This window comes from Lampris incognitus, chromosome 6 (assembly GCF_029633865.1).
Source record: "Lampris incognitus isolate fLamInc1 chromosome 6, fLamInc1.hap2, whole genome shotgun sequence".
NCBI lineage: Eukaryota > Metazoa > Chordata > Actinopteri > Lampriformes > Lampridae > Lampris > Lampris incognitus.
Window position 1 is genome coordinate 23,558,015 of NC_079216.1, and position 22,719 is coordinate 23,580,733.

Genomic DNA, 22,719 nt, shown 5'->3' on the forward strand with positions numbered 1-22,719 from the left:
ATTCCTCAATGTCTCTGATGACCAGCACTTTGGCCTCTTCCGGTATTCTGTTTAATTCTATGAAGATTTTACAGTTTGTTGACCATGTAGATTGGATTTTCCTCTGCTTTCTCAGGAAGCGTGCCTTTCTGGTGACGTCCACATTCTTCTTAGTCAGATGTTCATTGAAGTAGACATCTGATCCCTTCAGCTTTTTCCCTTGCCTTAGTAATGCAGTTCTATGCTTTCTGTTCAAAAACCTTATTATTATGGCCGGTTTATCACTCGTTTTTCTGAGGTAGAGGGTGACATGCCTCTGTGTAGTTGTTGTCCACTTCAATTCCCTTAGACTGAAGGAACAAAGTCACCTGTTGCCCCACAGAATTGGAGTCCTGCTCACTGAATTTTCCACCGTTCATCGCCGTCATTGCCTGGGCGTATGACTGGGGTTTAGTCTCTAGCCTGGTCATTCATTCATTTGTGTGTACTACTCCAAATCATCCACTTGGTTCTCCAGGAATATGATTCTCTTATCCCTCTCCGTGTTTTGTAGCCTCGGGGCCTTGACTTCTTCCAACAGGTCCAAAGTCATTTTTAGATGTAATTTGACCGTTGCAACCTCCTCCACCATAAAGTCGAGTGAACTTTTTAAATCGTCAACTTCCCCAGTTGGGGGATTCTTTTTTTGTGATGTTTTTAACCATGTCTTTGTCTGTTATGGATCCTGAGTCTGCAGTAAAAGTTCTGAGTTGAGTTTTGTTTGTGCCAGCTAGTTAGCTTAGCTAGCCACCGGTACAGCCGTCGTCTTTTTTGGTCACAATAAGCGAACTCGGCTCCGTGTCTCCCCCACTTTCATCCGCAGTTGCCCAGTAGTGATTTGATGTAAACCAATGTCTTTCAGTGCAACAGTAGTCTTTCTTAATGTAAGGGGGAAAAAATCAGGTCTTGGAGCTTGCCAAAGATCTTGACCGGAAGTAGTTTCAAAATAGGGCTGTACAATTAATTGAATATTAATCTCAATCAAGGTTTTGGCTTATCATAATTAAATAAACATGATCGACTGTGACATTGACATTTAAAATGCGTGCTCCAATAATAGAACGCTGCATTACATATCAAATCAAGCGCTTCCTAAACCAAGGCCTTGTTCAGACTGCAGGCAAATCAGATTTGTTTCTCAAATCAGATCTTTAAGACAGACTGTCTGCACTGTTATTTGCAAGTGATCAGATCAGCTTTGTGTGTCCAGACATCACCAACCTATCTGAATGGGTTGCTTTGGTAATGACATAGGCGTGAGTAACTAGGTACGCTGGTGACGCGGTTTACCAACACAGAAGCACGAGAAATGGGGATCCATCAATCTCACCCTCAAAACAATTGCACGATCAAGTCACAATGCAGAACTCCTCCGTCGTGCCAGACAAACTCAGTGAAGACGGAGGCTAGTATACATTGCAATGTTCCATGCTGCAGTCATGGCGGGCTTCACTTCTGTCACTCTGAATTTGACAGCGTCATTGTGTGTTGCATTGCGAGTAATGCAAAAGACAGTTTGAAATCCTATTTGGGCGGTCAGAGCATCCAAACAGAGATGCATCTGTAGAAATCCAGTTGGAATCACATTTCAAACCACCTCCAAATGTGGTTTAGATCAGATTTGCAAAAACCATATTTCATGTGTTTTTTTTTTTTGCTGTCCAGACTTTCTAAAATCAACCTGGATACTTGTGGCAGAGCCAGAGCGGGGGCATGGGGGCAGTCGCCCCAGGGCCCACAAGGTCGGGGGGCTCTGTTTCCGAGTTTATGAGCATCCGTGAACGCACCGGGTCTCGGGACTCCGACGCATTCAGTGACACACTCGTAAAGTCGGCTAATGATAAAAAATACAGTGCAGTACGGGGCCCCTATACATAGATATTAACGGCCCCTATAAAGGCTATAGCCTTTTTTACGACAATTCATGAATGCATCGGAGCTGTGATCCAGCTGTGATTGCTCCGCCCCCTTTGTGCTGAGACCCACGCTCCGCCCCTGCTGGATACAATTTGGATATGCCAAAAAAACAGATTTGGGCTGGCAGTCTGAACAAGGCCTAACTGACTGACCAATCACAGCTGTTCCCATTAAGTGTGTACCCTGCAGCAGCCACCTGTGCAAAAATTTCCCGAATGTTGCGGCTCCAGTCCAGAGTAAAAGAGTAATATACAACAGAGAGCAGATAGGCAAAACAAAAATCAAATGTCTGGAGCAGACGGCAAAGAGCAAGTCCCTCTAATAAGGACCAGTCTTATTTTGATACAACGTTTTGTACATTACCAGGAATGTAGCACAACGTGGAAGTGAACGCAGGTCTCTGTCTATTGAATAATGTGAAAGTGCAATAAAATATGTTGTCCTCAAAAATCAATGAATAATTGTGATCTCAATATTGATCAGAATAATTGTGCAGTGGACAAATCAAAATAAATAAATGAAGAGAAAATCAAGGAGTAGCGCCGCTTGAGTTTAACACTCAATGCAAAAACCAATAACACTCCAGAATGAATTATCACAACACTATGGGCTGGACTATACGGTGATTTGAAAAACTTCATGGTCTTTAATTTTTTTTAGAAAACTTGAAGGTCCTATTTTCATATGCTGCAGAAAAGATTAAATTAATTTGACTAGATTATCACAGCATTACCCAAACGTTAACATAAAAACTTTGCAACCTTTAAGAAAGAGGGACAAAGAAGCAGGGATATACAAACTAATTTTTCGTGTGTCTATTTTCTTTGGTGTTACTCAGTGTAACAACCACACACTTGAACTATGAGAACACTAGGACAGTGTCATAGATGCAAAGCATTACTGCTGCAGAGGCCAAACAAGTAAGGATTTGGTGACTTTGCCTTCAGTAGACTTAGGCTGTGTCCACCAGAGACTTGTTAAAAAAACTGTTTTGTGTATCTTTGTATTGTTCTCTATGGAGGGGTTGTACTTTGCACTCAACCTAATGCATGGACTTGACACCTATTTAGAGTTTGGAGCGTGAGTGCTCCACAGATTTTTCAAAGTTTACATAATTTCAACTTTTGCTGAAGCAAAAATCTCAGTGTCACCTCTGGTTTTACAAACCAAAAAGAATGAGCTACAGAATGAGCTCACAGTAGACATCTTCATGTTTCACCGGAAAAAAAAAATCCTAAAAGATACTTTCTATAAAGTTAAAATGACTCTACTGGGGGCACCCCGGTGGCTCAACTGGTAGAGTGCCACATAGTGTCATCATCTAGGGTGCAGCCTCACATTTGAGGCTGCTAGGGTACAGCCTCACATGAGCCCCTGACCAAGGCAATGGGAAGAAATAACTGGAGTTGGACCCCGGGCGCTGCACGGCGGCTGCCCGCTGCTCCTAGCTACACAGCTAGGATGGGTTAAATGCAGAGAGTAAATTTCATTTGTATGTATGTACAAAATGACTAATAAAGAATATTCTATTCTATTCTACAGCGCGTACCACATAAGGCTGAGTCCTTACTGCAGCAGCCTGGGTTCGAATGTGGCATAGGTCTTTTGCTGCATATCATCCCCTGTCTCTCTCTTGACCTTGACTATTGCTGTCAAATAAAGGTAGAAAATAGCAACAAACAAAAAAAAACCTTAAAAAAACAAAAAAATACTTTACTTTGATTTCTGCAAATTTGTTTTCCATGCTTCCTTGCTATATCTCCCGTAGCCCAACAGTGCTGAAGCCAGTGCAACAGCACTGTTGGGTTATGGGACACCCTGCTCTCTCACAAGTGCATAAGTTTGCAGATTATTGGGATGTGCTTTGTCAACTGCAAAAAGTAGTTCCAATTCAAATCAGATTTTGGCCCAATTCAAAATATATTCTGGAGGAACACAACATCAGTGAAGATACCATGCGTGACTGGCGGGGGGGGGGGGGGGGGGGGTTAAACCACAACATCTATTACAAACAAATAGGGGTTTTTACAAACAAATGGGTGGATTACTGAAATTCTGATAAAAAGACTGTCACATCCTTTAACGTTAACAACAAATACCATTTATTGTGGTGTTATGACACCATAGTGACATTGACATGGGCCTATTCCTTGAAGGAATGAGTGTGCAGAGGAAACACACTTTGTAAATACAGGGGACTTATCTGTCATAGCCATACACAAAGGTGCAAAATCAGATTTATGATATTTAAAAGGCCTCGATACACAAACCTAAAGAACTGTGCAACACCGCCAATCATAAAAACAGTCACAGCTGCCCCATCTATACACAAAACAACTAATCACATGGGCTAGCACATACAGACAGGTCTTCCGGTGTCCAGATCAGCTCTTGAACTGAAATTACACCATCCAAACAGGGCAGCAACCTCAGCTTCAGCTTGACCAAGACAGAACTAACGTCATGATATCCAAACCCAGCCCCTTGTCATCTGCAGCCAAACGCTGATCCTCCATCACGTGTCAAGCACACGATATTGCCTGAGCAAGGCTTAATGTTCGACGCAGCAGATCAGGTTCCCTGCTCCAGGATACAGTCACGCTTGTGTCTTTGAGTGGGTTTGCCAAAACAACATTGATCAGTACCACAGGATGATACTTTGCTTGGGTAGCGATGGTGGGGGATCTACAACAGACACGCTGTTTGTAACCCGTGATGTTTCTTATTTTTCTATTCAGGTCATGAAAGGTTTGCCTGCACATCAATTCTTTAACAACTTCTCCAGGTAGATCTCAGTTGTGTATGTATATCTACACAGGCAATCTTTTGGATGGATTTTCGTTGACATGTAATGGAGCTGCTGATGCAAGTCAAGGAAGCATGACGCAATGAGCTATCAGAGCAGCAACACATAATGGCCACTGTTGTTCACAAACATACTTTAATTAGCTGACAGCAGTGGCGGCTGGCCAGTACAGGACGCTGGGGTGCCACCCCCCTCAAATATCAAGAGATGAAATCTGCTTAAACATGTTAAATATAATTTAGTTGTATAATGCAAATGATTATGAAATAAAAGTGTTTTCAGTCTGTGAGTGCCTGTCAGCAGTCATTAAACATAGGTTCTAAATGGTTTTTGGTTGATTTCTGTCTGAATATGTATATTACCTGGGTGAGGGGCGCTGGCCAAACCATACCTTATGTAAGCCCTCAAACTTTTGGCGAGCAGGTGACCTGAGGCTGCTGTCTGATTGGTTTCTTCAGATTTTCCATGGGGCGCAGTTCTGTGTGCCCCAGACACTCCCACTTTTATTGGCATCGAATTGGTATTGTTTTAATGTTTTTTGATCTAATGTGATTGGACAATTCTCGTGGTTGTCAATCATGTTCACACCCACGACGCCTCGTCTCGACTGTCAATCATCTACCGCCTACGAACCCTGATAAAATCTATAGGCTACATGGTCCTTCTTAATAACTCTGTGACTGTGTGGACATTAAAGCAGCTGTCAGGCGTGCTGCGCCAAGGTAAATTGCGCCAGCCGCCACTGGCTGACAGCATCACATTTGTTCTGTTTTTCATAGTGCTATAAAACAAGTTTGGTATAACAGATTTGTATGACAGCACAGTGCACATCACAGCAACCCAAATAAAGTTTAGCTAACTGGTCGGCTGTCACTCCACTCAGGAAGGATGGAAGATATTTTCAGTTTCGAAAAACACGGAATTGATGAACAAGAAAGACAAACACAAAGCAGACAACATTCAGAGGAAAGGGGATTTTTTTTTTAATGTTTAAAAAAAATATGTGCCATAAGAGTTTCCTATATAGAAGCAATGGGAGTGCTAGCCTTACGGAGGGGAAGATGAGGCTTTCTCTCCAACATGAAAATCTTGACAAAGCTTCCCCTTTAAGAAAAAAAATTCCTGTTAATAATAAATGTTTGATCCTATCTGGAAAAAAGGTTCTCTTTAATAAAAACAACAAGGTATGAATGGCCTTCATAATACCCCAATGCAAGTAATGTATTGATACAGAAAAAAAACATAAACAAAAAAGTACGGCACGATCAAAGGTTAACAAAAATTCCTTCAAATTAAGAGGACAACATCGAGGATTAATGCTTACGTCACAAAAACATTCAATTATATAATGACTGGGAAATGGCAGTAATTAAAATTGTGGTTTTGATTTTTTGCAATTAATCGTGCAACCCCATTCAGAAGGGAAGCTCTGTGCCAGTGGAAGGGGTCTCGTGGCTCCAGGCAGCAATACAAATTAATAGCTTAGTACACCTTTTGCTTGCACTTAAAACAAATTCATCCCGGGGCGTCCGGGTGGCGTGGCGGTCTATTCTGTTGCCTACCAACACGGGAATCGCCGGTTCAAATCTCTGTGTTACCTTCGGCTTGGTAGGGTGTCCCTACAAACACAATTGGCCGCGTCTGCGGGTGGGAAGCCAGATGTGGGTACGTTTCATGGTCACTGCACTAGCGCCTCCTCTGGTCGGTCGGTCGGGGCGCCTGTTCGGGGGGGAGGGGGAACTGGGGGGAATAGCATGATCCTCACACACGCTACATCCCTCTGGAGAAACTCCTCACTGTCAGGTGAAAAGAAGCGGCTGGCGAATCCACATGTATCGGAGGAGGCATGTGGTAGTCTGCAGCCCTCCCCAGATCAGCAGAGGGGGTGGAGCAGCGACCGGGCTGGCTCGGAAGAGTGGGGTAATTGACAAGTACAATTGGGGAGAAAAGGGGGAAATTGAAAAAATAAATAAATAAATAAAAACCCAAAAAATTCATCCCTCCAAGTATAAGTGAAACCATATTAACCACTGGGACCAGCTTTTCTAATTCTTTATTTTAGATGCTCTTTTAAACCAAAATCTGGTTCTGGGCCGCTAAGATATCATCAGAGGAAAACTGGCCCTGAAAAGGATCTTCATATCAGAAGCAGAGAAGCAGAAAAGGGGCGAGAATGCGAGGGAGCTTAAATGATGAAAGGAGATGAGAAGGCATGAGATTCCTCTGTGTTGATACAAATCATGGACTCCCACCCTGCCCCATGAAACCTCTGAATTTGGTCACAGAAAGTTGAATCAGTTCATCTGGACACAACATGTATTGAGAGAAACGCTTCATCACTCATCTAAGTGACCTCTTCAGTCTCAACTGACTGCAGGTATCCCCACCCTGATAAAAAATACAGTGGCATAACGACCCAAACCAATGATCAGTTTCATATGCAAACTGATGTGACCATTAACTAGAGTTATAATGGCCATATGTACTGTTCAGAGGATTGGGGAATAGTTGCAATCACAGCATTGTAAGATGGTGACACTCTTAGCCCCCCCCCTCCACCTCGGTTCGGGGATGGTCATTCCCTCTTCACATAGATGGCCTCTTTGACTCCCTGCTCAAACCAGCCTTCCTCCCTATCAAGGATGTGCACATCCTCATGCTTGAAAGAGTGGCCACCGGCCTGTTGATGGTGTAGAGTGTGGAGTCCTGGCCTGACGTGTTAGCTCTCCTGTGTTGTGCCATCCTCTTGGCCAGTGTCTGTTTGATTTCCCCGATGTACAAGTCATGGCAATCCTCCTGGTACTTAACAGTGTACACTATATTGCTCTGTTTGTGCTGGGGGACCTGATCCTTGGGGTGGACCAACTTCTGGCGCAGTATGTTTTGGGGTTTGAAAGCAACTGAGACACGATGTTTGGAAAATACATGTCTCAACTATTCAGACACTCCCGCCACATACAGATTCACCACTGGTTTACTCTTAAGCAGCTGTTGTCCTCCTCCTCTCTTCAATTGGCTGGTGCACTGTTTGGGCATCTTCCTGGTTTTGACAAACAACCAGTTAGGATAACCACACTTAAGCAGGACCTGTTTAACGTGGGATTTCTCCCCTTCCCCGGCTGCTGTGTCATTGGGGACGTTATCAGCTCGGTGGTACAGCGTCCTGTTGAATCCTAAGGTTATTTTCCACCAGCGGAACTACCCGAACTTTTTAGGGGGCCGGCAGCTTTGCTTGTGTTTCCACTAGAGGAACTACCCCTGACCAGAACTCTTACTGGGACTTTTACAGGAACATCTGTAGTACCTGCTCGGTAGAGGCTAGTTCCCATCGATGCAGAGAATGGTCAACTGAGCATGCAAAAGTACTCGTTGCCTCCGTTGCTTGGGTAGGTTAAGGTTAGAGTTAGGGCGGGGTTAGGGTTAAAGTTAGCTAATCAAATGCAGAGTAGGGGTGGGTCTTCCTAGAATCCTAGCGCCTGGATGCTACACGGGGCGTGTGGAGGCATGGTAGAGGCATTTCGCGCCTGCTCAGTTGACCGTTCTCTACTCCATTTCCGTTCTCTGCATCAATGGGAACTAGCCTCTACCGTCCCTGCTCTGGGGTAGGTACTTCTGAGCGGCCCTGAAAACCTGCCGGGAGGGGCTCGACGCTGATTGGTTGAACGTTGGAAGCAACCAGCCTACTACTTTGGTGTTCAACAAGCGCCATTATTATGAGCCAGCAACGAACCTGTGTGGTAGCAAGCACTAAACACGAGAGAATTTCGATCAAGCGAAATGGAGAAATCAGCTGAAAAACGGACAGATGAGGAGGTGCAGGCTTTGTTGGCTCACCACGCCACCGACAAGGTTCAGCGGGGGTTTGAGTCCTCAAGGAGAAACGAGAAGATTTACCTCGACATTTCTCGCCACCTGGATGGGCTCGGGATACAGCACACAGCCAAGCAGTGCCGGGAGAAAATAAAAAAGTTACATGTTGATCTGTTGTTGTCGTAGGCACCAGGGCGCGCTGTAATTACGTCGCGGTGAAGCTGCCGCAAGATGTTGACGTCAACTCATGAGCCCGGCGGTTCCTACATCGCTATGGAAACACGACACTCAAGAGGGCCGACTACGGGGTAGTTCCACTTGTAGTTCGCGCCAGCCTGGGGGTTCGTGTAGTTCTTCCTGTGGAAAATCGCCTATTCTAGTTTGTGCTCCAGTGGATGATGAGAGTCAAACCTTAAGTACTGATCAGTATGTGTTGGCTTACGATAAACATCAACAATCAAATATCCCCCATCACCAATTTCAATTTCACAGTGTAAGAAAGCTAACCTGTTGTTTTTCACATCCTCCCTGGTGAACTTGATGTGGCTGTCCAGAGTTAATGTGGTCGGTGAAATGTGGTACGTCCTGAGATTTAATTTTAACCCAGGTGTCATCCACAAATCTGAACCAATGACTAGGTGGTGCCCCTGGATAGGACATCAGGGCCCTCTTTTCCACTTCCTCCAGAGACAAGTTGGCCACTACAGGTGAAACTGGGGAACCCACAGCACACCCATGCCTCTGCCTATAGTACTACCCCCTGTACATCTGTCACCATCTTACAATGCTGTGATTTGCAGCTACTCCCCAATCCTCTGTGAATAGTACACATGGCCACTGTGACTCTAGTTAATGGTCATGGTAATTTGCATATGAAGCCGATCATTTGTTTGGGTTGTTATATCACTGTATTGTTTATAAGGGTGGGGATACCTGCAGTCAGCTGAGACTGAAGAGGTCACTTAGATGATGATGAAACGTTTCTCTCAATAAACGTTGTGTCCACATGAACTGATTCAACTTCCTGTGGTTTCCTTGCCTGGATTACTGAGCATGCATCAAAATACTTAGAATTTGGGTTAGACTAGCAGTGGATTTATCTCAGAGACCTTTATTTTTTAATGTGAAGGAACTCAAAGCTGGACCCAAGGAAAGAAAAAAGGAGAGAGGGGACAGAGAAGGTTGAGAGCCAGTAGTAACACTTGTTTTAGTTTATCCCAAAACTATAACTTATTTACACAGCATGTACACACAGCCAATTATTCAGAAAAAAAAGAATAAATTAACAAGCAGGAAAACACATTTCTGAAGAAAAAGCTTCAATGCCAGCAGAAGATTGTAGCACACACACACACACACACACACACACACACACACACACACACACACACACACACACAGTCGTGTTTCACTATCCTTATGAGGACCCCTCTTGACTACATTCATTTCCTAGCCCTTAACCCTAACCTTAACCATGCGAACTACATGCCTAACCCTAACCCTTACCCTAACCTTAACCTAACCCTAATTCTAACCTTAACCCTAAAACCAAGTCCTAACCCTAAAATAGACCCTTTTCCTTGTGTGGACCTTGGAAATGTCTGCACAAGGTACGTGCTGTCAGGTTTTGCTATCCTTGTGTGGACAATTGGTCCACACAAGGATAGCTAAACATGTACACACACACACAAACACACAAATAACTGGACCCACTCAGTTATTCATTATGTACATGAGGTCCTTGAAAGTAAGGCTGACCTTCCAAGTCATACACGGCATCCTTGCTGACTATGAGACTACAGCTGCAGTGTACTGTTACCACAAGTCCCCCGGGGGCAAGTAAAAGAACATGTGTCCACAAACTCCACCTTTAAGCTTTATAATCATATACTCAAAAATCAAAAAATTAAAAATCAAAAAATCAAATCAGTGGTTTAGTGATCAGTGATCCGTGGCTTCTGTTCCTCCAAAATTACTCTTCTTCTGCCCATAATTCATGCATTATATTCTTAACGCTGGAACCAAACGTGCTTTTTTTTTTTTTAAAGAATGGAGACTGCCTGCATCGCAACACAGCAGGTAAGTCAGCAAAGGTTACCGGACTATTAAAATGGTTAAGGAAAGCAGGCCCTGTGGTCTGCAAAGGATGAATCTTTCCCAAACAGAAATGACCACAAACCGTATTTACATATCCAAGCTGACCACCTAACCGTCCACATGGGCACCATTCTCGAACTCTGTGACAAAGTAACCACACCTGGATGAACGGAAACCGAAACCACCCTTAATCTCGCGGCACACTATAACGATAGCCATCTTTCCTTTCACCTGATCGGCTCCACTGAATTATTCACACGGCCAAGTGCTCCATTTCCACTGTAGGAGATGGATTTACGTCACTGGCCACCACAGAACATTCACAACAGTCATCTCACTAAAGCCTGCTGTGTCATGGCTGCCATGGCAACAATGCATTAGAGCATGACAAGTAGCGGCCCTCCAGAGCCCTCCGCCTAGAGGAGTTTCAGCTTGGAAATGAGCAAGGCTCAGTATTTCCCAGTGCACCCCCAAACTATGTCCAACATGCACGGCAGCAACAACAGTTCCAGAAGCAGAACCAGGTCTGGGCCAATACTGCTTCAGAACCGGGTCTGGGCCAATACTGCTTCAGAGCAAACTGGATTTGAAGAAGTGGCAACTGAGATAGAGAAAAACGTAGGCCCTTCTTCGATGCAACTCTAAGATACATACAACTCTGCAATCTGTTTACTTTGCTGTGGTCAAAGTCTCAATATGTAGTGTCTATGGCCACAGCATTGTGCTGCAGGTCTTCCCAAAGCCACTTCATCAAGAATCATGACACTGTCAAATATCAAAACCGATTTTAGATTTTCAACTTGTCTTCAGTTTTATCATTACATTTGACTTGTGAATAAATTGCATTACTGGAGTACAGCAGCCTTAAGATTTTGGTGGGGTTTTTTTTTTGTTTTTAAACTCTAAACCTAGCACAAGATGGCTTCTGATGCTATCACGACCACACAGGACTCAGAAAAGGGAAAACCCAGCCAGGGTATTGAAACAGCGCAGCAGCTATGACCCACTGTAGGAAAATCCAGCACTGCTGGATGATTTTACTGCTAACAATACAGCCATTATACAAAATGAGCATTTCGGCAACGGAGAAGAAACAAAGTCCCCTAAGGTTCATTCTGCTGAAAACCTGGTGAGCAAGGACACGGGTGCAAAATAAGTACAGGCAAACGAACACACACTATGCTTTAGGGGCTCACTGCATCATCAGTTGATGAGGTGAAGAGTAAGGATGCCTCCTACCTGAACAGAAATTTACCCTAGCTTGTTGCCATGTGGACCTACATATCAGCACTAAAGAAAAGACTCCAAAGCGTGTTTTCCTAGCTCCATATCAGTGTTACCTGACAAACCAACTGCGGCATGTACACAAACTATTAGATAACATATAGGTAAGAAGGAAGGAAGGGAGGAAGGGAGGGAGGAAGGGAGGGACAGAAGTGGATGGGAGGCATGGGGTTATGTACCGGTGGCCACCTTTAACCTTGGGCGTTGTTTCACGTAAAAGCAGCTAATCTGCCCGTGTTGCTTGTACAACTGTTTAACCCAAAGACTGAATTTGTTCTCCATCCACAAATTAAAGCTCCAAAGAAAAAAAAGACTGCGTCGATTGTGTGTCCACAGCCGTAGTGTGTAAACCCATTAAGCAATAACCGAAAATTCATTAATTGAGTGGGTGTGACTTCAAATAAAATCAAAAAACTAGATAAACTACACAATTAAATAAATTCATTATCAAAAGCTAAACCACAACTATAGGGATCAATGTAAGGGTTAACCTACAACAGGACATGTACGGCCACACACGCACAAAATATCTTCTCCCCCTTCGTCTGAATGTGGGCTTTACCTTCCACATTCTTCCCTGGATTTCCGTGCGTCCTCATCGACCCCCTGCCCCGTTTAAATGCGCTACGATCCCAGCTTGGCTTTCCAAACCACTCCAAGACAAAACATGCATCACGCATGCACACACACACACACACACACACACACACACACACACACACACACACACTTTACTGGGTCAACACCAGAGCAGCGCCTTTGTTACGCAACAACGACGGTTCAACATTTCCCAAGCTTGCATGTCCAAGAGACGGACGCCCAGAACGTAGTCCACATTCATCATCACAGGAATTTTGGGAGCCAGGGGAATAACAAACTGGTCTACACAAAGTCTAAACTTTGCTTAGCTTTAGAGAAGGAGCCCTAAACATGTTTTGTGATTCTCATCACCTATATCCCCACAGGTAACAATACCGATCATTGAGCCTTCAGAACAGTCGAGACGCATATTTTCCAAACACCGCGTCTCGGCTGCTTTCAAACCCCAAAACACACCGCGCCAGAAACTGGTCCACCTGAAGGATTGGGTCCCCCGGCACAAACAGAGCAATATAGTGTAGCTGTTAAGTGCCAGGAGGATTGCTGTGACTTGTACATCGGGGAAACCAAACAGACACTGGCGAAGAGGATGGCACAACACAGGAGAGCTAACATGTCAGGCCAGGACTCCACAGTCTATACCATCTACAGGCCAGTGGCCTGGACTCCACAGTTTACACCATCTACAGGCCAGTGGACAGGACTCCACAGTCCACACCATCTACAGGCCAGTGGCCAGGACTCCACAGTTTACACCATCTACAGGCCAGTGGCCAGGACTCCACAGTCTGTATCATCTACAGGCCAGTGGCTAGGACTCCACAGTCCACACCATCTACAGGCCAGTGGCCAGGACTCCACAGTTTACACCATCTACAGGCCAGTGGCCAGGACTCCACCGTCTATATCATCTACAGGCCAGTGGCCAGGACTCCACAGTCTATATCATCTACAGGCCATTGGCCAGGACTCCACAGTCTATATCATCTACAGGCCAGTAGCCAGGACACCACAGTCTACACCCATCCGCAGACCAGTGACCACTCTTTCAAGGATGAGCATATGCACATCCTTGATAGGGAGGAACGCTGGTTTGAACGGGGAGTCAAAGAGGCCATCTATGTGAAGAGGGAACGACCATCCCTGAACCAAGGGGGGGGGGGGGGCTAAGAGTACATCTGTCATCATCTTACAGTGCTGTGATTACAAACATTCCCAGAGCCTCTGTGAACAGTACACATGGCCACTATAACTCCAGATGAGTGATGAAACGTTTCTCTCTCAATAAACGTTGTGTCGAGATGAACTGATTCAACTTTCTGTGACTGAGCCTTCAGCACCAATAACCAGCTTTCCATTGTAAAGATGCGTCACGCTTATAGAAGTGGAAAAAAATGTGGCAGTTATGTTTTGAAGGGTGGGTGAGTGCATTGCAGCACACACAGCCAATGTCTCAGCAGCAAAACTACCTATTACACAATGTTTGAAGAGTGAGCAACAAGTCAGACTGTATCACCCAACTTGCTGTAACCTGTTGGAGCAACTATGGATGACTGAAACTGCAAACTCACAATTCTGACGGGGGGGGGGGGAATTTACACTTGTCAGCAAGCTTGGAGTAGATCAATGTGATGCACCACTGGGTGCAGAATTATCATTGTAAATTTACTGTTTACAGGGAGATTATTGAACTTATTTGGAGTAATTGTTATTTTGTGCAATTTTTGAAAACATTTCATTTCCATCTCATTTTTTAAACTCTCATTTTTTCCTTAGCATACTTTATATCATGACACCACACTGTTTCATGAGCTCATTTTTTTCTCTTTTCTTTTCTTGGCTCTTTTGGCACAGAAAAGAAAAATGAGCTTCTTTCTCATATAAACACCTTGCCTATGCTGCACAGTATTATGTAAGAGCAGTGCAGTTGGGGTGTGACTGCAGAACTGTGGATAACACACATGAATACACACAAGCACATGTGTGGGAAAGCAGGAGAGGCAATGAGAAAGAGCAAGGAGAGAGAAAAAGCGAGACAGGAACTAGAGAGAGAGTGTGTGTGTGAGAGAGAGAGAGAGAGAGAGAGAGAGAGAGAGAGAGAGAGAGAGAGAGAGAGAGAGAGAGAGAGAGAGAGAGAGAGAGACAGACAGACAGACAGGAACTCAGAGAGAGAGAGAGAACAAGCAAGACAGGAACTTAAAGAGAGAGAGTGAAAGTGAGACAAGAACTCAGAGAGACAGAGAGAAAGAGAGAGAGAGAGAGAGAGAGAGAGAGAGAGAGAGAGAGAGAGAGAGAGAGAGAGAGAGAGAGAGAGAGAGAGAGAGAGAGAGAGAGAGAGAGGGCAAGAGAGAGAAAAAAAGCGAGACAGAAACTCAGAGAGAGAGACAAACAGTGAGACAGGAACTCAGAGAGAGAGAGAGAGAATGCCGCAGTGCTCCCAACCAAAGTCTGCAGGGTTGTTTGGGAGCCTTCTGTTCACTTTGTATACAAACAGAAAAGCCTAAATACATAAAGCTGGGGTGAGATGGTGCTTAACCTTGTGAGAAACAGACACACAGGCACAAAAACAAAACACAATCATTCACCATGGGAAACCAGCAGGGCCGGTTCTTCGGGGGGAGCAACGGGAGCAACCGCACCGGGCCCAGGTCTGGAGGGGGGCCCAGACAAAAAAAAAACAACCTTTCTGCGCTGATTCTGCTGTAAGTGCAGTGATTGCTAATTGTGTGTCTCAGCAGTACAAAGAGGCCCTATATGTTGCTCCTCCTGGCAGTTTCCCTATTTGGCTGATAACGATTTATTTTCAAAAATGTATCAAAAGTTGTGTCGTCATCCCCCTCCCTCATGAGTTAGTATAGCCTATGGTGAAGACGTGAAATTCGGTTCTACTAACCAAAAAAATGTCTGGAAACAAATCTGGCTGTAAGAAAAGAAAATTACAGAAACGTAAGGTAGAAAATACAAAAAAGTGGCAGAAAACGCAAAGAAGGTATACGGTGCTTGGCTTAACGTTCGGGCAGCAGAACACTTGGAGGATACTGTGGATAGCAATGAAGCTAGCACATCCACCACATGTGCTAACTCAGCAGCAGAGGATACCGGAGCGGACAGCAACCGTGGCGCTTGTGCTAGCACCTCCACCGCTATCGAGAATGCAAACGACCACCGAGAATCTGTCGAGGAAGAGGGAAGTCACGAAAGTGATGGGGAGCATGAGTTTGACTTATTTGATCCTGCACAGTGGCCAGACAGAATGCATGATGATGACATCAGAACGGACATAGTCAGAAATAAACCACTGCAGGTGACCGATTTTGATTTCCCTAAAACGGATGGCCGTCGTTTCACACCAGCTAATTACACCAGGACAGTCGGTGCCCTAAAAGTACCTTGGCCATGGTTAGTCTACTCAAAGTCTGCCAATGCCATCTTCTGTTTCTGTTGTAAGTTGTTTGGAACTGACAAAGGGATCTTCACTACTGGTTTTTCATTCTGGGTCAAGTTATCAACGAGACTGACTGAACACGAGAATTATCGTTTTCATCTTGAGAATTTTTCAAAGTGGAAAACTCTGGAATTCGCTTTGGCTACTGGTACAACGGTTGACAGCCACCAGCAAGCAGAGCTTCTCAGTGAGAGACAACGGTGGCATGAAGTGCTTAGCAGAATTTTGGAGTACATCATGTTTCTTGCATTACAAAACCTTGCATTTAGAGGAAGTGTCGATCGCCTTTACCAAGAAAACAACGGCAATTTTCTTAAGCTTGTGGAATTTTTGGCCAAATATGATGCGCCATTAGCACGACATCTCAATCATTCCAAGACTACCCACCACCTCAGCAAAAACATTCAAAATGAGTTCACTGGACTCCTAGCTGAGGCAGTGTTGGAAAAAATCGTGCAGAAGGTCAAAACAGCTGGATATTACAGCATCATGATGGACTGCACACCATGTGTGTCGCACAAAGAACAGCTCTCTCTTGTTTTGCGATATGTTACAACAGACCAGAAGGTAGAGGTGCATGAGAGCTTTTTTGAATTCATTGCTGTGAAAAGCACAACGGGCGAAGCACTTGCAGATACACTGCTGGAAAGGCTGGCTAAATACGGCATTAACATTGATGATTGCAGGGGACAATGTTTTGATAACGGGGCAACATGAGGGGTGTGAACAGGGGAGTACAAGCAAGGGTGAAGCAGGTTAACAAGCGGGCTTTCTTTGTACCCTGTTGCCCTCACAACCTGAATCTGGCCATTGAACATGCAGCCAAGTCCTCAAACGAGGCCAATAATTTTTTTGGAGTGCTAAATCGGCTATACAAATTATTCAGAAAATCAACGAAACATTGGGGGATTCTTGAAAAACATGTACACATCACACTGAAACCTCTCTCAGACACCAGATGGAGTGCTCGCACTGACGCGACAAGAACAGTAATTAAGCAGCTACCCAAGGTCATAGATGCACTCATAGCCGTCAGTGAAGATAGCACCTGTGATTCCGAGACCACCTCTAAAGTCACAAGTCTCGTACAGGAACATTGAAACATTTGACTTTTTGGTCAGCTTAGTTGTTTGGCACAAAGTGCTGAATACAGTCAATCAGGCCAGTGTCGTCCTGCAGTCACGACATTTGAGCATCGGTGATGCAGTAAGAGTTGTCACAGCTGTAAAAGAAGAGATGGAACAATGTCGACTGAACGGTTTCCAAGATGCTGTTGAAAAAGCAAAAGAACTTGCAGAGAATATTGACATTCCACCGGCTTTCCCTGAACATCGTACGCAACGCCGAAAACGACTTCCCGGTGAAATGTCAGTCGATGAGCCTTTGACAGGGGAGGAAAAGTTTAGAGTGAGCTTTTTCAACTGCTTGATCGACACAGTGATAACTGAGACAGAAGAGCGTTTTTCATATTTGAGTCAGTGCAATCGTCTTTTCCACGTTTTGGAGGACATTAAAAATGTTAACCTGATTGACAACCACAGAGAGGCCTGTGAAGAGCTCGCAGAGTTTGTGGGGGGGATTGATGGTGGAGAACTGGACAGTGAATTTGGATTTTTGTCACGTCTGCTCCCAGCTGATGTAAAAAAAACCTCTGAAGTGCTGGATTTTTTAGTTGAGAGAGACATGAAAACGGCATTTCCGAACACTAATGCCGCTTGCCAGGTGTTTCTTACAATTCCAATCTCAGTCGCAAGTGCAGAGCGCTCTTTCAGCAAATTAAAATTGATCAAGACATATTTGAGATCAACGATGTCCCAAGAAAGACTTTCTGCATTGGCTGTGTTGTCCATCGAGAACAGTGTGGCAAGACAGGTGGATTACAATGGCACAATTAGAAAATTTGCAGCGGTCAAGCCACAACATGTAAAGTTTTAAGGTAAGATAATGAGGAGGACTTTACAATAGCCCGCTGTGGCATGGATGCTTGTAATTGTGCCCTGTGGTTGATATTATTTTGAATTGGTTGTTTCTTCTGGTAGCCTGTGCTCACCCCACACACAGCTGTGTAGTGTATGCGTGCGTGCCTAGGCCTAGGCTTTATGGGTGTTGGTGGTTGTGGTCGTGCATGTCTGTGGTTTTTTTTGTGGTTTTTTTTTTTTGGGGGGGGGTGAGCGATGGTTGCTCCCCAGCCCAGAATAGCATAGGACCGGCCCTGGAAACCAGCAATTTGTTATGATGAAATAAATATGCAGAGGTGCACGTAACTGCTGCACATGCGTGGTCAAGATAAACGATGCGCAGCAGATAATACGAAAAGAGGCGCTTTTGCGTACCAACATTTTTGGGACACAACTACTTACTGAAACAACAGGATTTACTCCATATATCACTGGTAAGAAAGTCATTATGACAAATGTGTTCATTTTATTAATCAGTTGTTAATCGTGTAACTTTTAGCCTTCGTTCTAGATTAAGTGGATGCGTTTTTTTCCAAGTTAGCAAGGTTAACTGTTAAAACTTGAGCTCCAGCAAATAGTTAGCTTACATTACAACTAGCTTAACATTACATTTTTTTCTCTGGTTTTAGGATTTTCTTCTGTTCATCAAAATGTCCAAGAAGCAAGCTACATTAAATAATGACTTTGGTGTTGCACCACGCCAAAAAGAAATGCCAGACTAAACATGTACATAAAAAAACGTGTAATCATGGAAACGTGGCTGCAGGAAGTAGCCTGGCTCCAAACACATGACGACTACACAGAAATGTGCTGCAAAATATGCCGTGAAAATCCCAATCTTGCGGATAAAACCGCGCTTTTTACATAGGGACAAAAAAAGTCAGTCTTCTAGTTTTGAAAAGCACGACAAGAGTAAAGAGCACGTGAACATAGTGCAAACTATTGATACCAGGTGCAGCCAGGATCAGAAATCCACTCGCCCTCTTGACACGTGGCAGGACAAACTGAATGGGGAACAACGTCAAGCACTGTGTAATATTGTTCTGTTGGCCTTTCACAAAGCGAAACATGCACGCCCGGTGCGTTCATATGAGGAGGACATTGCGCTTTTCAAGAGACTTGGAGTTAAATTCGGGAGTGCATATCATTCACGAGAAGGAGGGACCCGCATCATGCATAGCATCGCACACATAATCAGTTCAGAACTGAGTGAAAAATTTACTGCTGAATTTTGGGGCATGCTCTTTGATGGATCAGAAGACATAACGTAAGTGGAGCAGGAAATTGTGTACATTGTGTCTGTGTCTGGCTATGGAGAGTTCACCTCAGATTTCCTTGGATTAACTAATTTGGGTGTGAGTGTGAACCGAGCGGCACAGGACACAGTGAACAGACTGCAGCAACTCTTCCATACTTGTGGTTTAGGGGATCAGTGGAAGACGAAGTTGGTGTCGGTGTGTACAGATGGAGCAGCAGTCAATGCTGGAGTTTACAATGGAGTCGTTCCCAAATTGCGTCAGGTGATGACGATCGGGGATTCCCTTGTGCATATTCTGTGTACTGCCCACACCCTCGAGAACTGCACAAAGTCAGCTGATCACATGGTACCATACTGTGAGATGTTTAATCGCTCCGTTGTCAAGTTGATAAGCTTTTATTTACAGAGAGGGGTCGCAAAAAGAACAGAACAGCTAAAAAAGATAGGTGATGAGAATGGCTTTGCCTTCAGATACTCTGCATGGAGGCAAGAGACTCTGTTGAAAATATGGAGGCTATTACCTGCCATTCAATTTCAAGTGGCTACAAGTGATGACAGTGACCTAAAACATAGCTGCACAGAGCGTTTTCAGCGTTTCCTGGCCAAGATGCTTGACACTGGAAACATTTTACAGTTCACCTCCCTCAGGTTCCAGCAAGATAAATTGACTACTGGTGAATGCAAAGACAAGGTCATGGTAGCTGCTGGACAGCTGACACTATTGCTTGACAGTGGAGGCAAATACAGGAAAGGGACTGTTTCAAATGCTGATGCTGACAGGGACCAGGCTGATGTATTGAGAGGTCTAATCCATGAGTTTGAAAGCAGATATGAATCCCTTAAGTCATGTGATCAGTTTTTAATTTTTGATCCTTCAACTTGGCCTCAAGAAATGCAAGACCTCCACAGTTTTGGCAACACAACACTTACTAACAACCTCCAGAAATATGAGGCCAGCTTGTCTGTTGACAGAGACTCCACTGTAAGAGAATGGATGGTTTAAAGCAAGCAGGAAAACGTTTGGCAGTCTCCTCTGTGCATGACTTGGTCAACGCAGTGAAGATACTGTAAGTAATACAGACAGTTGCTCCAACATTCATAAAGTCCTACTGTTGTCCCTTACACTGCCCTTCAGCAGTGCTGCACGTGAGAGGAGATTTTCACATCTCAATATAACAAAAAGCAAGTACAGATCCCGCCTGTCAAGACTCTCACCTCTCATCCCTGATGCACATCCACTTATCTAAGATGACAACAAAGACGTTTGACCCGAAGCCAGCTGTTGACTTATGGATGCAGACAGCTAATCGCAAACTCAACCAGGGAGAAAGAAGTAGGCCTACATCTTCATTTGCCATGTTAAAAAGAGAGGAAGACAGTGCGGAGAGCAGTCAGGAGGGTAGTGATGATGACAGCTTGTAGGGTAACCGTGCCGCATCAAGACTTAAGTACCAAGCAACGTCTCCAGGTGCTCTCTTGAGAACCGGACCAAAGAAGTTGTGTGCACCCCTGGAAATATGACATCTTATCACCCTGGAAAAATCTAAACTTCAAAATCCTATTTCAGGAACACCATGCACATAGTTAAGTTTTATGCTTGTGATCCACCTGTTTTTTTTTTTTCTTTAAAAAGACTTTCTTCAAACCTATATGATTTGAATTTGCTCTCCTCTGTTCTCTCTTTACATTCTTGTTTTGTTTTTAAGATGCATTACAATTGATTTTCTGCTGGACAATGTTGCTTACATGTCAATATTTTTTGACCTGGTGCATTTGCATTACACTTTATTTTCTTTTTCGCAGCAGTTGAAAATTAAAGGAACTCATACTTTTATGAGTTTGATGTATTTCTTTTAAGTTAAAGCATCAACATTATCTTAGCGCACGCAGCAACATGTGCCCTCACCTGTAGTATCTAGACTGCAAATAGGTAGAGCACACAGCCTTGGAAACATGACTGGCAGAGCCGAAGTCAATGACTTTGACCCTGTAGGGCTGTCTGGATGGGTCTATCAGCATGATGTTCTCAGGCTTCAGGTCAGCATGGATCAAACCCAGAGACTTCAGCTTCTTCAAGGCAGTCGCAACCTGCAGCATGTCACATAAACACAAGTCATCTAATGCAGTAGTTCATCTTTGGTGTATAAGGCATGAATTAGGCAGCAGGGCTGCCTCTGAATGGTCTAGAATAAAAAAACCTATGTTTTAAGTTTATTTTTTGACATGCCAATGGCAAAAAAATCCATCAAGCAGCAAGTGTTGTAGTGACAACAAAGAATGATGAATATTAAATAGTAATAGGTATTTGTGCAATCAACATTATCTGTGCTCATGAGCACCGAGGGTGCAGATGAGCTTCAAGTCTTTTGTTCACTTAAGTTTAAGGTACCGTTACCTGCTGCAGGATGGGCCTGATGATGTTGAGCGGCAGTGGACTGAATTTATTTTGTTTGAGAAAGTCGTAGAGGTTCTGCTCCAGCATCTCAAAAACCAGGCAGGTGTGGTTACGATGTTGGAAACACTCCAAAGCCCGCACCACATTGTGTTCATCAGCATTCTCACCACTCAATCGGGCCAAGATGCCCACCTGGGGGGATTAGCCACAAGGGGAAACAAGCAGAGTCAACTCGTGGACATGTGGTAAAGGGACAGGACTTTAAAAAAAACACACACACACACCTTAAAATGATAAATATAGTTCAACGACCTCAGTTACACTTAATTTCAATGCAACCTCAGAACCAGAAAGCATCAACTGACAAGTCTGTGTGAGGACCTCTAAATAGTGTGGCCACAATCAGGCACCTGAAAAGTGGACACATGACCTATACTCAGCACTGGTCCTGCCAAATTTGTTGTCTGCTTCTGGAGTAAGGAGTACATGCCCACACAGAGGCTTTTATTATATGGGGCACAAAGATATATTTGGAATCCCATTCTAACACCACCCCCCTTTTTCTCCCCAATCGTATCCCGCCAATTACCCCACTCTTCCGAGCTGTCCCGGTTGCTGCTCCACCACCTCTGCCAATCCAGGGAGGGCTGCAGACTACCACATGCCTCCTCAGATACATGGGGGTCGCCAGTTGCTGCTTTTCACCTGACAGTGAGGAGTTTCGCCAGGGGGACATAGCACACGTTAGGATCACGCTATTCCCCCCAGTTCCCTCTCCCCCGAACGGGTGCCCCGACTGACCAGAGGAGGCACTAGTGCAGCCACCAGGACAGATAACCACATCCGGCTTCCCATCCGCAGACATGGCCAATTGTGTCTGTAGGGACGCCGGGGATTCGAACCGGGATCCCCGTGTTGGTAGTTAACGGAATAGACCGCTACACTACCCGGACACCCCCCATTCTAACAAGTTTGTATTTCTCTTATCCATCTGAAAAAATGACACCATCTGCAATCTATTAACTGGAGGAAAATATTCCCTCACTCTACCCCTCCAACCCCTGTTCGCTGTTTCCACATGCTCAGCACGTGTGAGAAAGGGACTATAAAATTGCATGCACTCTACACAAA

At 44.5% G+C, this 22,719-nt stretch overlaps 1 protein-coding gene across 1 annotated transcript in view; it reads right to left on the reverse strand.

Annotated features, from left to right (window-relative positions):
* Nucleotides 1-22,719, reverse strand: part of LOC130113779 (homeodomain-interacting protein kinase 3-like) — a 118,981-nt gene that overhangs the window by 38,363 nt on the left and 57,899 nt on the right. Inside the window, exons 3-4 of the mRNA XM_056281403.1 lie at nucleotides 21,589-21,780; nucleotides 21,100-21,281 (exon numbers count right to left, since the gene is read on the reverse strand). Of these exons, the coding sequence (XP_056137378.1) occupies nucleotides 21,100-21,281; nucleotides 21,589-21,780 (374 nt within the window). The remainder of the gene's footprint in view (nucleotides 1-21,099; nucleotides 21,282-21,588; nucleotides 21,781-22,719) is intronic.